Here is a 22,074-nt window from a genome sequence, read left to right on the forward strand (position 1 = left end):
CAGGTCCAGATGGTGCTGGTCAGCTTTGATTAGCATCTTGGCAGTGCTGCCTGGGGTCGCCAGCTTGCCATTGTGCATCAGAGGCGTGAGGATAGCTTCAGGCTTTGGCTCCTTGGATTGAGCATCTCCAAAGAGGCCACTGAGCTTGGTAACACTGCTCATGGAGCCGCGGCGGGAGTGGGTCAGCTCCTTCTCCTTCCTCTGCACAACAGCCACGTCTCTGCGGCGATGGTCGCAGATGCAGTACACTATGATTCCCGAAAAGACGGCCCCCATGACAAAAGCAAGGATAACAGCAATGGCCAACAGGGTGACCGGCACCAGCTGATCATGACCCTTCAGGTAACTCTCACGAATCACTCCTGCAATAAACAGCATACAGTGGTTAAGCAAACTAAGGATGGGGAAAAGCTACTTATCATTAACTACTTTGTTCAAAGGCACGCTCTGGGAGGTTGGTTTGTGTTTCACAAGGTGATTTTTGATCAGCTTGCCCAAATTTGGAGACATACTGTACCTGCCAGCTACATCTTGTATGTGCAGCCTTGGGCTTTCAGTACAGCTTTGAGATCTGGAGTTGAAGACTACAAAGGTCAGGAAGGGAGAGAGAATTCACTTGCAGGGCAAGTGCAATCAGTTTGAAATCCTGGCCCTGGGCAACTCACACTGACTTCAGCAGGTCAGAGCTATTATTTCTCCTCCTCTGACATCCTGCACATTCCTCCCCTCCCTCCATCCGATCTCTCCTCAGCTAATATCATCTTATTTTTACTACAGTAAACCATTCACATTGAAAAACCTTTAAAAGGAGGAGAGGAGACAGAAGGTCTGCAAACACCAGAGTAGTGCATCCCACATTGTTTAAGGGTTCTTTTTCTGCTTGTCATTCTGTTATCTTTGTCATGTGTTTTCAAAGTCAGTGTCACATGCCTGAGCTTCAGGAGGTTGCTTAAATAACTATGAAAGACACAGCACAGTGTTGAAATGTATTGAGCCTGCTAGATGACCGTCCCTGTTATTTTAATTTTAAAAGCTCTCTCTTGTTCTGAACACATAAATAGGTTGACCTCTGTGCTGAAGCCTATGCTTTCTTATCTGAAAGCCCTTGACCCTGAGGGCCTCATCTTGTGGTCCTGTACTGTGGTCAGGGATCACTGTCAAATCTTACTTGGCTCTCCAAGCGCCCGCTGTCAGAGAAGACATCTTTGGCAGAGTTGTGCCTCCTCCATCTGAATTCCCTAACAGAGCATTAATCAATAACCTGAATTTCTGAAGAAAGTAGTTTTTTCTGACATAGTTGGGCACCAAGCCAGCAGCACTAATGAAACACAAGCACAGAGACTCTAGTTTGTTTTCTTTTTTCATTTCTGGTTTTGTTCTTAGTGCTTAACAAGGAGGAGCCACAGCCTGACAAGGAGCTGAAGGAACATCTCTCCCACCTCTTTCTTCCAGAGAGGGTCCAAGTGGCAGGGCATTAAAAGATCCGTATGCTCTAAGGAAATGTAATCCTTGTCCTTATTACAGGAGAGACAGGAAGACAGAAAATGTATCTCCAAGGCTCTCCTGAGACTTTGTGAAGATAGAAAACTTTCATGTCATAAATCAACTCTCTCTAGCATAATGTCTTTTCATGTATTTGGCACGGAAGTTATTATTAGTGGCCCAGAATTAGAACCAAATGCAAAATACTCCTCAGCAAACTATGTTAAAAGAGCATTTAAAAGTTGCCACTCTCTCACAGAAACCTTTGATAAGTATTCTGGCTAGATACAGTATTGCTTCTATGGCATATATTTTTCTGTCCCCATTTAATTGCAGCGTTTAGGTGGACAAGGGATATTTGCTTACAAGATAGGAACTTTAAAAGAAAAACAGCTCTTGAAATCATAAGCCCTTGTGTGTGACGTCAGAGCTGGTTGTCACATAAATTATTGTGCTGTGACAAATAGAGGATTATGATTTCAGGAGGAGAATAAATAGCAAGAATGGATGATCACTTAAGAAAATAAGATCCTGCATTCATATAAATGTCTTTAAAAAGTAAGGGGAGGAAAGCAAATCTCAGAAAACAATATATAATTAGAAACAATCTTCAAATTAAGTGTGTCTAAGAGAACCCTCTTTTAAAGCCCAGTAGCTTTTTAAGATTCTTCTATTCTTTGTCATCAGCACTTAATAAGTGGTGGTAGAACCTAGTTTGGTAATTTAAATCCACATACAAAATTGCTGTATACAGATGGAAGCACCGTCCAGTGGTTACAGCACAGTCAACAGTAACTACATTTCACTGCACAGGTATTGGTCTTCTGTGGACATTCACCTGATGATATTTACATGCTATACTCTGCACCACTTTGAGACCAAATTTATTTACGCTTGTAAAACTGTCTGTGGTCATTAATTGGAGAATCAGAAATAGAAAGTCTTAAATGAGTGGGAAGGATGGTCATGTAAGTGTTAAGTCGAATTCAGAAACGCACTGCTGGGCATGCAGTTAAGAAAAACTTCAACTTAAAAAGCCTAATTTCATGCACACCTTCCATGCACAAACTTCTCAGGGATATGCCCCTTTGAGCACCTAAGTCCTAAGCTTCTTGCATGAAAAAGACTCAAAATCCCTGCTCAGTGCCTACCTAAGGGTGTAAGCTCCTACAGTCAAAGTCAGCATGGGTTCATGAAGGGAAAATCATGCCTTACTAACTTAATATCCTCTTATATATAGGCTGTGGGACAAGAGGCTGGAGTGCAGCCCCACAGAAAGGGATCTGGTGGTTGATCATAAGCGCAGTATGAGTCAACCATGTGCCCTTGTGGCCAAAAGGGCCAACCGTACAAAAATACTAGAATGTGTCCAAAGGAAGGCGGCAAAGTGAAAAGACTAGCGGGCATGACTGAGAAGGAGCAGACGAAGATACTTCGTTTGTTCAGCTTAGAGGAGACCTCATTGCTATCTAAATCCTCGTCATGATGGGGAGTGGAGGGGGAAGTGCTGATTTCTCTGTCAGGTGTCCAGTAATAGGGTGTGAGGGAATGGCTTCAAGCTTGCGTCCACGCCTGACATTTCCTACTGGCTAAGTGAGGTTTTTCTCCACCCTCAGCCTCCTGCTTTAGGGTAAAAGTCTTACTCTGTGAATGATAGCCTTAAGCACAACCCTGCATCACTGCATACAAAAGCAACAAGAAATCTTCAGTTTTACCTTACCAATAGATACCCAATCATTACAACCCACGTTACAAAATTACTGCACAGTTCAGATTGAGTGACCATGTGAGTTCAAGAATTGGGTCGCTGAAACGATGTCACTCACGCTGCAAGTGTTTTATTAGCACAAATTTATGAGAGTCTTAAAACAGCCTGAGTCCAGCTAGTTCCTCTGATTTCTATACTAGAGTTAAAGGATATTTAACCTTAGTGGCTTTGCTCTAGGCAGGTAGATCTTCTCTGGACACAATGTCAAGTTAATGATATAGTTTATTTTCTATCATGGATCACATCCATGCATCTTTAGGTACACAAGCAATCATAGCAACTTTAACTTAAATGAAATAAGATGGGCAAGATTTGACCCTGCATTAATGTTCATGGAATAGATACAATTAAGTAATGAAAAAGTATGAGGAATGTTCTGCATTCTACTGTCATGACCACAGGGGGAAAATCTAATATGAAATAGGCTGATAATTGCAGTCGTTGTCAATCAGCATCTCAAGCCCCTAGCATTAGTAGTAACTGCCTTCACAGACTGGGCTGAATAAGCAAATGTGTGATCCCAACTATGCTCTCAAAACAAGCCAGTTTCAAAGCAAACGGGACAGTGTCCATGCCACTTTACAGACTGCATTGTGTGGGCTTTTACCTATCACTGCAGTCCCCAAGGCTCAGTCCAGCATCATTCACTAGCGCTCATTATTCAAAGAATTAAAATAAATGGAGAAAATAATGAGAAAAATGTAGGGCCTACATTTTTGAGAGTCAAGTAAAGTATTAGGACTCCCAGCATTGAGGAAATATCTGCTGTTTAAAAGTCTTAAAGCTACATATTATCTGACATCCCCCTAAGACATATGTACTGGAGAACTGACTGGGCTGCATAAAATGCTATGGAACCAGACTTTAAAATATGATTAATAGAAATATCACTATATTTTTTAATCTCATATTTAATAATAAGAAAATTAGTCTAAATTAAATACTTTTACTTTTAAAATATTATGTCTAGCACTTTTCAGTTTGCAATATGTCCTTTCCAAATGTGAAAATGCATCGCATATTTCATTTTATGTGGTCTGAACTGCTCATCCATACTCTTGACTGATTTCTACATGTTTTTTCTACGTGGAGATGTAGCACCATGGATAATAACCAGCTATTCTTTGTAAAGGGATACTGATGACAGAATTACCTGTATTAACATTATACTTGGGAGAGGTCTGATGGTAAAAATAGTAGTAAAAGTCAAAAAGCTTTAAAGACATAGACGAGATGATTAAATATCTGCAGCTTCAGCTATCAGATCTTACATGTTGCTAATGCTACAAACATGCTGACACTTATCTACCTCCCTGAAGTCTTCCAGTTAAGCCAAGTTCTGTCCCTTGAAAATTACAACTTGCCTTACAACTTCAGCGTCTTCCCACATGTGATCTACTATTATTTCTGGCTACTAAAAGAGCCAGGCTAGTCACCTGATAGCCTCCACTTTTCATGGCCATTCTGATTCCTGTAGACAATCTGATCCTTCTTCCTCGACTAACTTTCTGTAATTTCATCCCTTGTTCTTTTGTCTGCATCTCCTAACATCAACATTCATTTTCTCAGTCAGTATGCCCTGTACTGTAACAGTCTTGAATGTGCAAAATCACCTCATTCATCTAATGAGAGGGAAGACCTGATATGGTATTGTATTATTCTGCGATACATAATTCATTCTTTCTTGCAGCAGAGCTTGCAGGTAAGGTACACAGGGTTGGCTGGTTGACTGGTTAAGAGCACATTAAGAAAAATGTTTCCAAATCTTCAAAGTGTTTCAATTCTGAATTGAGCTAGTGCTTGGATAAGTCACATGAGTAGAGTATTGATCTAGTTTGTTCACTAAAGGTAGTTGGGGAAAAAAAGCTTTTCGGGGAAAAAGCAAGAAGTTAAATTTTATGTCCATAATACATATACTTTTTCTGAAGTTCTGGAAAAAGTAAGAAGCAGGTTTGTTGAATGCCTCTGGGTGAAAACAAGAGTGAAAAGAAAAGACCAGAGATGATACAATGATATAGATCTACTGTATACTAGATCATTGTAAGCAGGAAGAAGAAGCAGCTTCTTCTTTTCACCAATTAACAGAAGTATTCAAAGGTTAGGACTGTACCTAATCTGACAAAAAGCAAGTTAAAAATCAAGACGTGCACAGTGATGAAAGTATTATTGTATTAAAATGCTGATTAAGCTATTCTGGGCATGTTATGCTCCTTCTAATTCTAACAGGAAAGAACTTCCGAGGGCAGAAATGTAATTAGGATGAAATAATCACAAAGAAATACATCATTCTAAAGAACACATGGCATGAGCATAACCAAATAAGAATAATGAGTATCATCAGTACAACAAACTTCAATAAGGGAGGACAGATAAGGAAAGACATGGAGACTGAAGCATTTGCTCATTTTCCTGTTTCGCTTTTCAGTGAAGAAATCCCCACTCTGATCTGTGATCAGAAATGAAACAAAGTCAGGGAATAAGTGTCGACCAGAACAGAGAAAAAGAGGTAAAAATATTTAGACAGCGTAGATGTTTTCAAGTTGTCTAAAGGAATTCATCCCTGACTGCTTAAGGAGCTAGCCAAAGCAATTTCTAGACACTGTGTAGTATCTTGGAGAACGCTGGAGGAAGTATGAGCATCAAGAGCTCTGGAAAAGGACAAGCATGTTACCTGCCTTTGAGATGAGCCAGAGGGAGGACCTAACAAAAGACAGACCTGCCAATGCAGTTTTTAGAATGGGAATGACACTAGAACAAGTCATTAAACAATTTTATGAGCATCCAAAGGATGATAAAGTAATTATATAAAAAAAAAAAAGCCAAAGCAAATTTGCCAAGAATAAATTGCACTAAACCAGACAAACCTCCTTTCTTGACAGGATAAATGGCTTACTTTTTATAGGGGAACATTAAGTATGATGGTACTCTCTGAATTCTGTAAAGTCTTTAACTTCTGTAAAGTCTTTGACTTATTTTCTCAGAAGCAAATGAAAGTGAGCTAAAACCTGCTGAAAAGCTGCAACTGAAAAGTACTGATCAAAGGTCTACCTGGAAAGAGATCTGAAGTAAGGTGTCTGTCTCAGGAGAACAGCAATAGCGGGCATCTCTAGAAAGGAGACCTCACCTCCAGAGGCTCAGCAAAAGAGCTTTGTCCTTTTAGCATGTACAGTATAAAAAGAAACATCCCATGATGAAGCCTAAATTTCGTTGTCTCATCTGTGATCAGGGACAGGGATGGCAGAACATCAAGAAGAGCCCCACAGTCACATTCCTCTAAATTTAGGTTCTGGTGTACACTCTGCACTGCGCACAAACTGAAATTCCAGCTTATAACCCTCACGACTGCTTGATGAATGAAAACAAACAACACAAGACTTCCCAGTTTGAATAGCTTAATGTGAGGCTGTTTTAGTGATACAATAGTCTGGATGCTGCCTTCTTTCACAACCAAGCTGAAGTCAGTGAGAATAACTCACAGGTCAGAGAGCCGTACTTGGCCCCATAACTACAGGTTCCCGTGTGTGAATAACCTAGTTACCTGTCACCAAAAATAATGCCTTTCAGTTTCAGCACTACAGTTAGCTGTAGTGTGGAGACAAAGACACCTCTGTCCCCGAAGTGATTTAGGGACACAAGAGGTGTATCCTGGGCAATGAGATGACCACATGCCATGTGCACCAAGAATGCTCTGTGATCACCTCTGCAGGGAGCGGTCACTGTCTAGCTTTCCAAAGTTGCTTGCAACAGATGGTAAAGAAATAACCCAAAATGGTGGCACACATGAAACTGAAACACCAAAGTGGGAAATGAAGAATGATGTTTTGGCAGAGAAGTGGGGGAATAACTATCAGGGCATACGGTAACATTTATGTCTAGACCTCACATTAACAGCAGTCAGGGAGTGAGTGTCATTGCTGTCTTAAACTTCACCTCTCTAGCTAAATGGGAATGAGCCCACTTCCACCTCTAACACCTACAAAATCACTTGAGACGTTCCACAGAACAAGTTATTGTTCCAGAAATGCACAATGATTTCTTTACTGTTGTTACTTAAGGGGAAAACCTTGCAGTTAATTTTATTCTTCGGTGCAAACTTCTCTGTCTGATGTACGTCTCCTTCTGCTTAGAGTTGCAAGAAACGCTGGTATAGACTCATTACAAATGGAGGTTTTTATGGGCTTCAGAATATCTTTTTTAAATACCACTGAGTAGGTTTTCAACATGTGTCTCCAGGTGTTAGAACTGTGTTTACAGGCAGTCTCATGCTGCTAAAAGACTATTTCAGCCTGGAAAATCCCTGCAGGTATTAACAAGCTTTCTTGCTCCTTTTTAACCAGCAATAGGCATAAAAAAAATTCATATGAATTTAGACTGGACACCCGGATTTAAAGTGATAGCAAGTTCAAGAGTGACCAGAATCTACCATGCATTTCTGAGATCTTATTTCATGTTTTTCTTGAAAGAATAGATTTCAAGGTTTGACATAAACCAACCACATTATAATCCCAATGATTTGATGTTTGCCACTTTATTGGAACAGCTTTGTTGAAAACAGTAAGTAAGCTTTTTCCTTCATCTTCCTTCTGGCTGCAAGGACTTGTTATGCTGACCCAGTACAATTCTAGCCAGTATCTGTTTTTCTGGACTGTTGATGTCACCAGCTAGAAAAAAAGCTGCTCAAACATCCACAGTTAAAGCTGCTGGCAAATGCTTTTTTCCCCCTCCCCTCGCCGTAAAGCTGTATTGTTGATTTGTAAAGGTCTGCAATGGTATGTTTTGCATGACCGTGCTGAGAAGAGTGATCCATAGAGCGATCCATCTCCCCCCAGATTCCACCCTAAGGCTCTCAAAGCCAATTGCCCAAGCCAGCAGTCTGAGATACCCAGCAAACATAAAGTGGATGCATGCGCTTGGAGGGAAGAATGAATTTGGTAAAGAAAAAGCCTTCAGTCACAAGAGGCCTGGGGATCATTAGAGGTATAAGGAGAAATCATACTTCAGAACTATGAAAAGAAAATCAATATATAACATGCCTGAACTAAGATGTAAAAAAGCCTTGAAAAGGATCTAAACAATCAGATCAGCTACATTGACCTCTGTCAGGGCTTTCTAGCCCTTAATCAGACCTATTTCGGAAGCAATCCCTCCAGAAGAGGTTCAACTATTGATCTCTAAGTGTGGTTTTATTTCTCCTTTCAGCTGGTCCAAATTATATCACTTCTCTCCATTTTTGATGAATGACTGTTGACATGAGTCTCTATAGAAAAAGATGGTTGCAACTTACTAAAAGAGGGGAGATCAACAAGTGGCTTTGCTCTCCATGGGAAAATGGAGAACTTTCATTCTTGTTTTTTTTTTTAAGCTAGAAAAATTAAGCAAGAAAGTGAGAGAAATGACTCCACCAAGTCCATATGAGATAACCCATGAGTCTTGAAGTAACTTTTTCAGAATGGATTTAAATTATCTATTTGTAGTTCAATTATGAACCTCCAATCCAATTTTTCTGCATGCCACAGCAGCCACACAAAACCTACAACATAGCCACATTTGTGAATTTTGAGAAATTAGAAACAAGCAGTTCTTTTTTGAAAGGGATTACTATAGCTGGAAATTACAAGATCTGAACCAGCAAATTCACGCTCAGACAAATCCCACCCCACTGAAATGAAGGGGAAGCAGACCTGAAAAAGACTAGAATAGCAAGCTCTTAGAGGTTTTTTAATTGTGTTACTTCTAAGCAGTATCTCTGTAGATAAACCAGTTTATTAAGTTTGGAGGTATGGGAGAAGGTTTGAGATACACAATCTCCTAGATCTATAATATAATGATGAAAGTCATTACAGTCCTGAAGCCAGACCAATTTTATTTGCCCCAGTGGATAAGCTCAAGGCCAGTTTTTGCACTAGAAAGTGCTTGACATCCTTTCCCCCCACTGGCAGGTGGTATGCAGTTGCAGATCATTTTGAACTTTCCTGATTTCAGTACTTTCCTTCATCTCTCACCCTTTCCCAGTGAGCAATGATAATTTTAGATGCCTCTGTGTCATGGGGAATAAGCAGACATAGCAGTTCCTTAAAAAAAGTAAAACACAGGCATTCACAGTAGTTAAAACAAGATGTATAAAATCCAAATGTCAAGGAAAATTAATTCTTTTGTAGCTTGTCTCAGCAGAGGCAAACTTTATGCTGCTTTGCATCTTAAAACACAAGTTTCCTTTAAAGTCTGCTGCATTTCCTCTAATGACGTAAAAACAGCTCAGTGCACATTCTGGGACCTTTCTACTATGCCTGGGATGAGCTTAAACATATCCAGATGCTCTTTATTAGTTTACTTCAGGGGATCTTTCACAGCTGGGTTAAACCAGATTTACATATGTTTGGCTGAATATGCATGATTTCAGGGCTCCAGAGAAGTTGTTGTAGCCTGCAAAGTGAATCTCTCATCTTCACAGTTCCCTTTTCACTGCATGGAGCTCCTCTGATGGCGCAGAACAAATGCTGTATTTTTTTTTTTCCCCTGCTGTGGGCATTATGTATTCTGGGCAGCCCAAAGCCTTTCTGGAAGCAGTTTTTATGAACAGTGTCAAGGAAAGAGAAGCTGTCACTGAGAAATTCTGTGGCTTTTCCTCTCCTTTTTTACAGCCTGTTTTGAACTATGGCCTTTCTGCACAACAGGGAAAAGTGAAGTTTGCCGAATGTCAACATAAGCAGCTCTGCTTAGCAGGCTTCAGCTCAAAGCAGCCTTATGGAAGAACTGGGGTTAAATTTCAAACACTGCATACGACCTAAAAGCAAAAATTGTTACCTCATCAGCTCCAGTCTTCGTTAAAGACAAAAAATGGAAATGCTAGTTTTGAAGTACTAGTGCGACTGAACACATCACAGCTGAAGTAACAAAGCAGCCATCTATTCAACATCTAAGACATTTTAATAATAAGACAGTACCCTGTATATCCTATTCCCTGAGGCCCCTGGAAAAGACTACTAAACTGCTGAACAACTATGTGACCAAGCCAACAATGTTTGCTCATACACATAGACTGCATTTCTTGGAGAGAGTCCTTCTGCCCACAGCTGCGTTGCTGGTGCACTTCAGGAACATGGCTAGACCCCACATTCCCACATTAGGTCTACTCTTACACAGAGGAAGGACGAAACCTCTTCTGTCATTAAAACGCCAGCACTGTATATTTTGTGACAGAAAGCAAATGCTGTGGATTAACTCTTAATTTCTCCTAAACTCATGAACACTGCAGGTATAGTCAAAAGACCTGGCCTTAAGAATTATAAAATGCCCCCAGTGATCAGTAAAAGAGAAGACTGCTGCTTCTAGAAATATTTGTAGGGCTGGTGCTACAGGCAGAAAATAGCTTATACATCTTGTACGTGTCTGATGTTACGTTTATCATTTCCCTCCGTATTGCAGTCCCATAGCCTCATCTGCCTTTGCATACATTAAGGGACTGAGGAATTGCAATGAGTTTGAAACACTGGCCATAACAGTCAGCAAGACTAATTTTACCGCTAGTGCCTTTTCTGTATCTCACTACTCTTCCAACATAAATATCAAAAGCCTTCTTTCCTCTCAGTTCCATTCACCTGAAACCGCAGTATCTCTAGCAAAGCAAGCAGGGTTACTCCAGCCACATCCTGAGGTAAAAGACCGTATTTCCCTGACGGACTTCTTGTCCTGGTGCTGCTATTCTCTCTCTCTCTCTCTCTCGCATACTTCATTTTCTGTATCTCCAGTGGTGGCTTCTTTCATGCATTTTTCTGTCTGTCGAATTTACAGTTCTCCACATTTTTTTACCTAATCACCTCCCCAGCGTGCGGGCACTGCATGTACATTTACACTCTAATGCCATAATGTCATCGATGTTTCCTGTCTGTGCATTTTTTTAACATGCTCAGTGGTTACTATGGCCAGTCTGCTTCCCTGGATGAGGTGAACCTGTAGCTTCATCTCAGAGGACATACTTTGGCAAGCAGATACCTGCCCCAGCTCCAAGAAAGCTGCCCTGGGGGGCCAGCAGCAATCTAACCACAGTAGTGTGTGCAAACCAGTGTCTTCTCCAACATACGCTCACAGCCCATCCAGACACCCTCTTGGCTGTCCAGCTGCAGGCCAGGCAGACATACCTGTGTACTTGCTTTATCACACATCTCACAAACAGCAGTGTTTCTGCAATACCACTACTCCACCAGCCATCCACTCAGTTCTGGTACTGGATAAAATCTCCGTTTCCTGGATCTACCATAGTGTTTGTTCAGTTTCTGCTCATGCTCGCTCTTTATGCCAGTATTTTCCACTGCTGCCGGTAAGGCAGGCAGCTTGCACAGCTTGTTAATCAACGTGAAGGTAGGTGCTGTAACAAGGAACACAACTGGCTTCTTTCGTATCTGCAGACTAGTTCTCCACATATATTTATTTACTGATCTACAGATATACAAATTTCCATGTGACAGGTTTTTTTTCCTAGCGTTGGGACCCTAACAAATTTTATCACAATCTCTTTTCTCTCGGTGAAATATATTTATTCTCTTTCCTCCTTTCTAAACACAGTATAGGTGAAACCAAACCTTTGGGGGAAGCACAGCTGATGCTATCAACTCGCCTTGCCGTGAGCAAGTAGAGATAAACTGTATTGTCTTTCCAGGTCTTGATGCTGGGTATATGAAACTACCCACTGATTTGATATTAGTAATTTAGTTTGGTGGTTCAGTGAGTGAGAACTGCACACTGAGATATACAAATCCCCCTGGGTATGAAAAATTAATTGGTCTTACTGGATGAGTGCCTCAGGGCATTGCCTGTCGCTTGGTCGTATTTAGCCAAAAAGCATATAAAGTGCTGCAGGACTGTGAGACCTCTTTAAGACAGTGAATAGAGACTAGTGTGTTGTAGAGATAAAGCTGGGTGCTATCTGTAAAAAAAAAAAAAAAAAAAAAAGAGCAGTGCTCTTTATGTTCTTTATTATGAGCTGGGATTGCCCAAACCTCTGGGCAGCCTCTGTGGTGAATGCAAGAGGTTCAGTGGGGAGTGCAGGCAGAAGAAGGGACAAGAGGGCACCCCTGCTCGGTGCCCTCCTTTGGGAGCCTCTGGTTGGGACTTATTCAGCAACGAATACACATGGAGAATTGTTGGAACGGTCTGATGGGAGCTATAAGCTGGTGGCAGGAATTAGATTTCTCCAGCGCTGACCACAGGCTCAAGGAAACTACCAGCAGCCTTTTCTGCACCACACGACACGACCACTTCTGTTAGCTTCTGTAAAAACAAGCGGTACTCAGTGTGTACCCAGCATTATGGCTTCTGTCTCACTCACCTCGCTTGCTTCCAAACAGGAACTCAGTATAGTTTTCTGATTTAAAGTCTAAGGAAACACCTGGAAAATATGTGCTTCTCAAAAAGCTTTTGGAATTATTTTAATGAAGGCTTCGGTGTGCTGCTGTTCAGGAGGTGTTTCTGTGCATGCTTCAGTGCCCTGTCTGTGCTGGTACTGTGTATGTTCAGTAATGGCAGATCTTTCGGGCTCTCAAAACCTGCCCCCGCTTTGTTTCTTTCTACAAGAACGTGAGAGCGAATAACAGTAGCTTTGTAGGGCTTTAAAAATGTGCCTACTTCCCCCCCCTTTTTTTTTTAACAGATGTTCCTTTATTTTCTGTCACAATTGTGGGTAAGATGGGATGGGGGATGAACAAGATGGCATATTATTGACAGCATGCAGCTGGTGTTATTTTCCAATTAAAAAAATCCTTGTTGGGCATATGAAAGAACTGCCTATTTTATGCCGAGTTGTGACAATGCTATCAAGCTGCCCCTTCATCCAAGATTTTATTTCACAGAAGACGGCAATCTTCAGTTGCTGGTGGGAGAACTACAGTTTAATATCCAGTGCTAACCACTCTGGTAGACCTGGAAGGCTGGAACTGGTCTGGAGGCTATCCACTGGGACTCACTATTTCAGAGTATTACAGGTATTCTTCCCAGCCAACACGAAGTTGGTGATGAATATGCTTGTTAGCCATTTCCAAATGTTTGCTGTGTTGTACAGCTGTGCCAGAAATGCCTCTTAAAGCTTCCCGAGCAACTTCTCTGCAAACTGCCCTAAGCTCTTCTAATGCCAATGGAGCTGTTAAAATCTGCTTCAGCAGGGACTCTGACTTACTCTGATCTGCTGGGGCAGGGAGAGTTGTCAGACTATCAGCTGGTGGTTAAAGTGCTTATCAGTCACAGCACCGATGCTCAACGTACACGGAGTTGTCTGTGTATTTAGTTGCCTAACTGTGACAAGTCTCTTCTGGGTGTGAGGGACTGAGATTTTTCAAAAACTTACAGCTTGGCCAATGAAGGTCCTTCTTCCCTCACAGGGATGTCAGGCTGCATGTTTTTGATATAATGGTAAATTTGCAGTAGCTGCTTCAAAACTTCTCAATAAAATGTCCTTAAGACTATTTTTTGTAAGATGAGAATAACAACATATTTTTCCCTATCTTCCTTCTCAGCTACTGGCACAGAAAATCTTAGAACACGTGATTAAAATCTAGCAAAAGTCGTAGCAACAGTAATCGGATACCAGAGACTATAGTGTCTCGCTAAATGACTATTGAAGAGCTTCAAGTAACACCTGCCTAAACACCTGACTAAACAAAGGACATTCACAGGAACGACTACTTTCCAAACGCAGCGACATTTGTTATCTGTATTTAATGTTCAATAAAATTAACATTGCAAAATCTAAATTATGCCCTCTGCAGGTTTTTCCTTTTTTTAATTAACTGCATGATGTTAATCAGTAAGCACCAGCCCATCCTGACATAAAAGAATTAAGCTTGCCTTTTTTACAGTCTTAAAGAAAACAAAGAAAAAAGGGAAGAGAGTCAGTCAGGAAATTTCCTACATACTGAAAGGGATGCTGATACCATTCACTAAAAGGTTAGCTATATGAGAAGAATGCAGGTGGTGTTTTGTAAAGAGGCATGTAATTAAACAGTTCACAGTCCGCAGATCATATTAAAAGTGCTCTGAACCAGGGCTGCCAATGTTTAGGTCGTTGTGAAATTACTACAGGACATCTTACCTATTAATTAATACAATTATTGAAACTAGGCACATCCTGTATCAGAAAAATGAATTATTCAAATACCTTTAAGAGCATATTGACATTTTAATTGTACACTGGCATTAACTTCACACCAAAAGGTGCTTTAAGTGCCTTGCAGCTACTAGATTTTCAGCTCTTAAACCCTTCAAATTTCACAGCAGTTTCCGAAATCTCTTACCTAAACAGCTAGGTTGCCCTCCCAACTCAGCGCCTTTGTATGGCACAATGTCTCCCTCCACCCAACACAAACGCCACGAAAATGAAACTTGGTGTTACTTAACACCCTGTCCACCAGTTATGCTTTGCTATTTCCAGATAGAGCGGTGGCCCCGTGGGGCCAGCATCCCCTACAGCGAATTCCCAGCTCTTGATAAATATGTCAGCGCCGCAAGGGTCAAAGCAGAGCGCCAGGCAGCCTGCGCTCCTCCGCCGAGCTGCCCTCACCGGGTGGCCGTGGAGGGATGCAGCTGGGATCTAGTCCATCACACAATAGCTCTAATGCCCCGAACCCCGAGCAGCTGCCTTGACAAATTAGACGTGGCCTCTTTTATTGAAAAAAGCAGATCAAGGTCCTGGGGCAATGACAGTTTTCCCCTGTTTTAGTAAGATGGGCTTCTACTGCTCATTGCAGCCTGGAAACGGATAGCCTGACGTTACAGGTCAAGGATACCTGCTGTTTCCTGCAGCCACATTTGACATTTGACGAGCTCTATTTTACACTTCTTTTATTTGTGGGATCCAGTAACTTGGGGACGTTTAGAAAGAAAAGCTCTGTTGATAGTTTTCATAACCAGGAGTTTTATATCGACACAACCTTTTCTATCAATCACCAACGACGTCTTTCTTTGGCTACCGAACAGCAAATGGCTCTTGGTTCTAATCTTGCAACTTGTGTTTCCACTTCTGCTAGTTAACTCTGAAATCTGTACTGTTAGCAAAATGTAGAAACATTTTTATTTCTGAAAATTTTCAGTCAGTGCCAGTGCTGTAGTACCGGCCTTTCTTTAGGTGTGACACAGGCCTTTGGTGTGGGTTGGAAGATGCCCCCTCCATTATTTTGATTTCCTCATCCTTGCCTATCTTTTGCAGTCAAAATTGTTCCTATCCTTACACTTTCAGAAAGTTACTACAGAAAATCTGTGACTAAATGAGCTGGGGCTTTTTATGTAAGGTTTGAAATGAGGATTTAGTCACAGAGGAGACACACTAAATCACTGCCCTGTATTCTATTACAATCCCCATTTTTTATTAAAATTGGCTTAAGGATGTGGCCCTGCCCAGGGACTTAGTTTCTGTCATCTTTTCCGCATGCCTTGTCTCCTCTCTGTCTTTTCACTCTTGTTCTCATGGAAACTTCCAAAAACATAATGAAAACAAGTTTGAAGAAAGTCTGTTGTCAGAAACATCCTTCCAGCATTCTTCTTTCATCAATTTTATATACAACTTCCATTTTATTAACTAGCATCTAGTTTTCTACTGCCACTGTTTGAACTTGAGGATGCAATCTGAGATGATTAGGTGTCTCTGACAGCTCGTACAGGCAAGACAGAACAGAGGAAAGATCAGTGTCATTCCTCTGGACAAGTCTGGTGCGTTCCCTTAATCCAGAGTGCACAGCTCTCTGGTGCATGTCACAGGATACCAGCGACTCCAGAGCGGTGAGGTCGTCAATCTTCTGCCGTGTTTGGGAGTTATTAGCCTGGTCTGGTGACACAGGTATCTGGCCATTAAAAACTCTGCTGACAAATTTGGCCCCATTTAACTCCTAACAATGGCTTTCTGCTATTTATCTGACACAGAGATTAAAAGGTGCTCTGCAGCATGTATGCCATGATTAGTCTCTGAGACACTCAGTTTCTGAACAAGTTGCTCATTAGAGCCATTCTAGACAAATACAGTGTTGTTTGTTTGTTTATAAATAAAAAGATTTTTTTAAGTAGTTCACCCACGCAGCTAGTATATGTGACAAACGTAAATAAGCTCCCCCTCTAGAAACATGGATGTTTACAGTAAGTTGATGCTAATTTACCCAAGAACATTTTAGAAAAAAAATCTACAGGGCTTTGTTTAGCATAGACTCATCCAACCAGCCTCTCTTTAAACCCTAATGGGAAAAGTAAGTAGGTTTTAATCTAGATGTGGGTCTATAAAAGTTTAAATGGACTCAGTCCTGTGTCATCTTGCCTTGTGTGGGTGAAATCCCTTTGTGAAGAACTACAGCTATGAGGAACCACACCTCTCACTTCAAATCAGAATCACAGGCAGAATCAGGGCAAATTCCCTATCCCTTCCTCACAGCACTCTTTTACTAGACTGTGGGCAAAAGACTTAAAAGTGTAGTGAGGGAAGGATATGGCCGGATTCAATCTTCATTGTTTCCTCCGTGCTTGAAACTGTCAGTGAACTGCAAAGTACTTGCAACCGGCTTTACGTTTCTGCATACAATGGTTTGAGACACGGGGAAGAATAGCAATGTTTGTGTAGCCTCCTCCAGGCACGCATGCTTTGAGTCTATAGCTCTTCCCCAGCCCCATCCAGGCAGAATGACCTGGTGCGACTCCTCACATTAGCCTAGCATTTTTTTAATGAACAGTCAGCTCCTTCTGAAGATGCCCGGACAATGATATGAATCAGAGTACTTGCTTCACCTTGAAAATCCAAGCTCAGACCTGCAAACTTACCAAAGGATAAGTTTTGACAAATTTTGTGCCACTTTAAATCCTCTTCTGAATTATAACAAAATGCCAGCAAGATAACAACAACTCCCTGCTTCCTCTGGTAAACCATGCTTTGAATGTTTTAGATCCTTGCACATATTAGCATATAATAACTTTTTTGTGTAAAAACATACTCTGCAAATGTACTTCTTGGTGCAAAACTCAGCCCTCCCATGATGAACACTAGTTGTTTAATTTATGCAAAAAAGAGTCCAAAGCTTTGCTTTACCACTTATTTTTTTTTTCTCTCGTTTCATGTCTACTTGTAAAGTATCTTATTAAATCAGCACTTTACATTCTTTATCATAACTGTACCTGAAGTTTCATATAATTCTGTCTCTCTGCAGCAGAATCTGCCTGAATGTTTGCAGACTCTCCAGAGACAAGCATTGTCAGCACTTGGCAAATCTTTCAAGTAGTGATAATCACAGTAAAATTTAGTAACACTGCCACTTGTGCACAATATGTAATACCTTCTGGAGTCAGGTTTTGAAACGAACAGCCCTTGGGCTCCCCAATAGCACAGCCCTCTCCAAATAGAGGAGTTGACTCTGGATAATGACGTCTAATTCTGTATCAGAGGAAGGGCTGCAGTTATTAGTAATAATAACAACAGTATAGATTCTACGATCTCCAGGATATTAGGTCCTACCAGATACTGTATCTACAGGAACGCTCTTCAGATCCAAATACACCAGCAACTCTTAACTCTGTAAACTGTGTCCATCACAACGTGCTTCTAATCAGCTTTTTACCATTGTTACTTGGGTATCGACAAAAGGCTTGTTAAGGAATGGAGATACCACCTCGTAATCTTGACTTAATGAGTGTTGAGACAAGTAAGAACACAAATATTAAGCCTGATGAACGCTACACTTCCGTCATTCAGTACCCAGCTCAGCCACGTCCACCTGAACGCTGCAGAGGAGAAGCTGTAGCAGAACCACAAAATCACAAGCTGAATTCACAACCAATTTATCAACGCTGTGATTAAAAGGCAAGCTCCCGGCATTTACGGAGCGAGTGAGAAAACCGTGCAGTCGGTTGCATTTGCGCTAACGAACCCAGGACTCGAAAAGCGTGAGGCATTGCTGAAGGGAGGCAGAAGGACAGGAGGTGGCAGAGAAGGGCAGCAGGGTAACGAGGGGCAAGGCCAGCTACTCCTGAAGAAAACCGCTTTGTTTTCTTCACGTAGGCCTCCCTACGAGTGGTACGTGTCTACTCCCCGCTTCGTTAGTAGGACGACTACAGAGAGGCACAGCGCTGCGGCACTACTGGGGTGTAGAGGGTAAAGCCTTGGAGCGCTCCGCAGGAGGAGCCTCACGACTGCGGAGGGAGGGAGACCAAGTACAATGGCAGCAGGGGAGGAGGTTAGACGGTGAGGTTAGGGAAACTGTTTTGACGGAGGTGAGAAACAGACAATTAAATTAACAGTAAAACACAGCAAGAAAGGAAAAAAAATGTAAACATACTCCAGAACATGTTTTTTTTCTTTTTCTTTTTTCTTTTCTTTTTTTTTTTTTTTTTTCTGGGGAGGAGATGGAGGAGAAGAAGAAAGAGGGGTGCAATTTGCCCAATCAGAGCTGATTTTTTTTGGTGGGGTTTTTTTTTGTTTTTGTTTTTTGTTTTGGTTTGGTTTTGTTCTGCAGTAGGAAGGGCAGATTCCTTAATGGCCAAAATGAAAATGCCAGTGAGATGGCAACGCATAGTTCCCACTCTATGGGTTGCACTACACATTTTCATCTTGGCAAGAAACGTGATGTAGCTCAGAAACAACAATCCCAGAGTATATTTAGCTACTAAAGCTGTGGCACACAAATGTCACATTCCCATGAGTCAACCCTTTTAAAGATCCCCCTCTTCACGCCCCCACAGATATTCCCCAAGATGCCTGCACTGAATTAAAAGTGAAGCATATGGATGGATGTGACATCATCAAAGCACCCGTGTTACAGAAAAGAAAGCAGCAAGTGGATTCTGTACAATTAGTATAATCAGTAAGAAGTCATTTGTGAGCACATGAAAAGAAAGAAAACACTGTCCAAAGGATTAGACACAACCAATGAAGAACACCACAAAGCACCTTGCAAAACAAAGAGAAAATGTTAAAAAAAAAAGAGAGAATATTTTTTCTCTGTGGATGTGTGAAGTAAAAGAAATTACAGCAAAAGTGAAAACAAAATCTTGATAAAAGGATAGTAAGCGTAACATTTTCCGATTTAATTTTGTGTAAGAACTCTTTCCTTTGCCCTTTTAGAACAACAAATCAATAGTAATTTTGGAGCCAACCGGCTCTGACTGGGCAAGGCAAGGAGTAACAACACACAAGTAGATGGTAATGGTAAACAACCATGCGGTCACCTCTGCCGCCATTGTTTTGATTGCGTGTAGACTGCTTCCAGCTTCGTCAATATTCATAATTAGGCACCAAAGAATGCATGATATTTAAATGACCCTGTCAAGTGCTAATAAGGCTTTTTGGTAACCATCACTCCCTGGGGAGGGAACTATTGAATGTAAGCCACCTCATCAGTCAGTGAATTGAAGCGAAAATGATTAGAATCCAACAGCTACACATTTATTAATATTTGCACTGCATGCTCTTCTGGAAGCTGCTATTGGCATACGAGATGCTTTTAAGAGCGAGCTTTCCATCTATTAAGCATTGCTTCACAAAAGACTTGTGAAGTAGGGACCCACACATAACAAATAATGCCATTAAAATGCACACACGTCTCCACATTCCTCTGGGTACATAAAGGGACAGATCTTCCACTGTTGGTGGTTTCTGACACTGCTCCCCTGTCTGACACCAGCAGAAGAGCTGGGTTCAAGGATTTCTTCCTTCCTTCCTCATCAAATATGCTTACTGACATCCCCTCCTCTCAGGATGGAGGACAGAAAGTTACCACTCAACTTACTTTCAGGAGAGGGAACGCTGGATTTTGCAAGAAATGTCTTTGCACCTCAAGCATTTTGAATACCAGATGTTACTAACAGACTGGTCAGAAAAAGAATTAACGTCTTATTTTTTGGATGTCAGCATCATCACTGATTTATTCCTGAGAGGAAAGAGAAGTGCTAGGTAAATCACATGCCATCTTTAGAAGAGCATGCAGGCTTACCTACCTTCCCTCCTCTACATACATGATACGCAGAAATCACTTTTTCTGAATTGTCCTTCTACAGCTGAACAGCAAGGGCTGAAGAATTAAAAAAAATGAGGTCGGTATCTCAAACTGAGCTTAGGCAGGAATTAGGAATCTGTCTTCAGCACCCTCAGTCCCCTGCACCCTAGGTTACGGTTCTGAGTTTGAGTATTGCAGCTGCCTGAAATTCTTCCTCTGCTGAGGCTCAGCAGCCCATGGGTCTGCAGGGTGCAGAGGAGCTCTGTGCTTAACTCACTTGTAAGCCTGATCAGGTTCTAGAAATTCATTATATTGCTTTAGATTTGCAGTTATTCTCCCAGAATGTCTACAGGATCAATCTTTGAAAAAAAAAAAAAATGTTCAAACACGGGCCACTTCTAAAACCCAGTTGAAGGAAGAAGAGCAAATGGCAGTTTTTTCTTTTTCTTTATACAAAAAGCTCATTGCTGGAGGTGGTAGACAAGTTCGCATCCTCTGCTTAAGGGAATTCAAATCTTCATATTCCATTTCCTGCCATCAAGCCTAAAAGCCAAGGCTACTAGATTAATGTTTGTCATGGCATCTCAGGAAATTTTACTGCATCTCCTGCCTAATTTGACCAGCCTCTCAGCTGAAAAAGCGCTTCAGGCTTCATCTTTGCTGGGCCAGCCAGGTGATGCCCATTGCCTTTATGGCAGGGAACCGTGAAGGCTCTTTGAGGTCAATCCTGAAGAGTTCAGTGAGAAATCCAGGATGTCCCAGGACTGTGGGAGGCACCGTGTCTGGGGCTGTTGTGAATAACAGGCGCTGAGTTCACAGTCTGGGTCCAGATCACCGCCAGCTGTTCGTCCCGCTCTGCTGGAGACTGTTCTGCGACGTTAACGTGCTCATTACCCCCTGCCGAAAGTCTCCACAGCCAACACAGCGAATTCAAGATTCACTTGGTCAGACGGAGGGGATGGAGTACGATTTAGTAATCTACTAGTTTGGGCAGACAAAGTGAAGCAGCAGATCTGGCATGCCAATAAGCTTCTCCAGCAACAGCCGATGCTTTTGTGCTGGAGACTGTTCTGCGACGTTAACGTGCTCATTACCCCCTGCCGAAAGTCTCCACAGCCAACACAGCGAATTCAAGATTCACTTGGTCAGACGGAGGGGATGGAGTACGATTTAGTAATCTACTAGTTTGGGCAGACAAAGTGAAGCAGCAGATCTGGCATGCCAATAAGCTTCTCCAGCAACAGCCGATGCTTTTGTCTAATGAGTTTTTCATGTAAAATGCATGAACAATAGAGACTGGAATCCACACTTCAATTAATATTTTAAGTGTTTTATATCAAGTATTCATAGCAGAAAGGCCTGAAGCTTATGTGTGTTCTTGCCCCTGGTGAGTGCCCTAACCACTCAGCGAGTTTTCCTCATACCCATCCTTCTCCTGGACCACTGAGTACTTAATTAGTCCACACGGAGTGAAACATCTTCAACAGAGAAGAGACTGAAAGAAGCGATCTAAGAACACCCTGGAGAAGAATAACAAGGACATGGATCTCTCTAGGCAGTGGAGCTCTTTGAACCTAAGTTGCCTATTTACAAAGGAACCATATTAACCTCCTTGAGACACAGGTTAAAAGGAGTTAGGAGAATGATGGAGGGCCAAGATGGAATGAGAGGGCACCACCACCCTTACGGCGGAGAAAAGCTTCTCCTTCTCTAAGCATGTTAAAGTGGCAAATTTAGGTAATTCTCTGCCCAATTCTCTGTACGTGTAGCAAAGGGGGACTGGAGGCCAAATGACAGGGCTGTCACTTGTATTAGACCCACGCGTGCTTCAGCACAGGGCTGAATACTGTGAAACGACACCGAAATCTTAACCTT

At 41.7% G+C, this 22,074-nt stretch overlaps 1 protein-coding gene across 1 annotated transcript in view; it reads right to left on the reverse strand.

The window, feature by feature from the left end:
* The window catches only part of SEMA6A (sema domain, transmembrane domain (TM), and cytoplasmic domain, (semaphorin) 6A), a gene marked incomplete at its 5' end in the record, with an annotated part of 37,703 nt that overhangs the window by 986 nt on the left and 14,643 nt on the right, over positions 1–22,074 (reverse strand). Inside the window, one exon of the mRNA XM_010282581.1 lies at positions 37–362. Coding sequence (XP_010280883.1) covers positions 37–362 — 326 coding nt within the window. The remainder of the gene's footprint in view (positions 1–36; positions 363–22,074) is intronic.

This window comes from Phaethon lepturus, unplaced genomic scaffold, assembly GCF_000687285.1.
Source record: "Phaethon lepturus isolate BGI_N335 unplaced genomic scaffold, ASM68728v1 scaffold41772, whole genome shotgun sequence".
Classification (NCBI taxonomy): Eukaryota; Metazoa; Chordata; class Aves; order Phaethontiformes; family Phaethontidae; genus Phaethon; species Phaethon lepturus.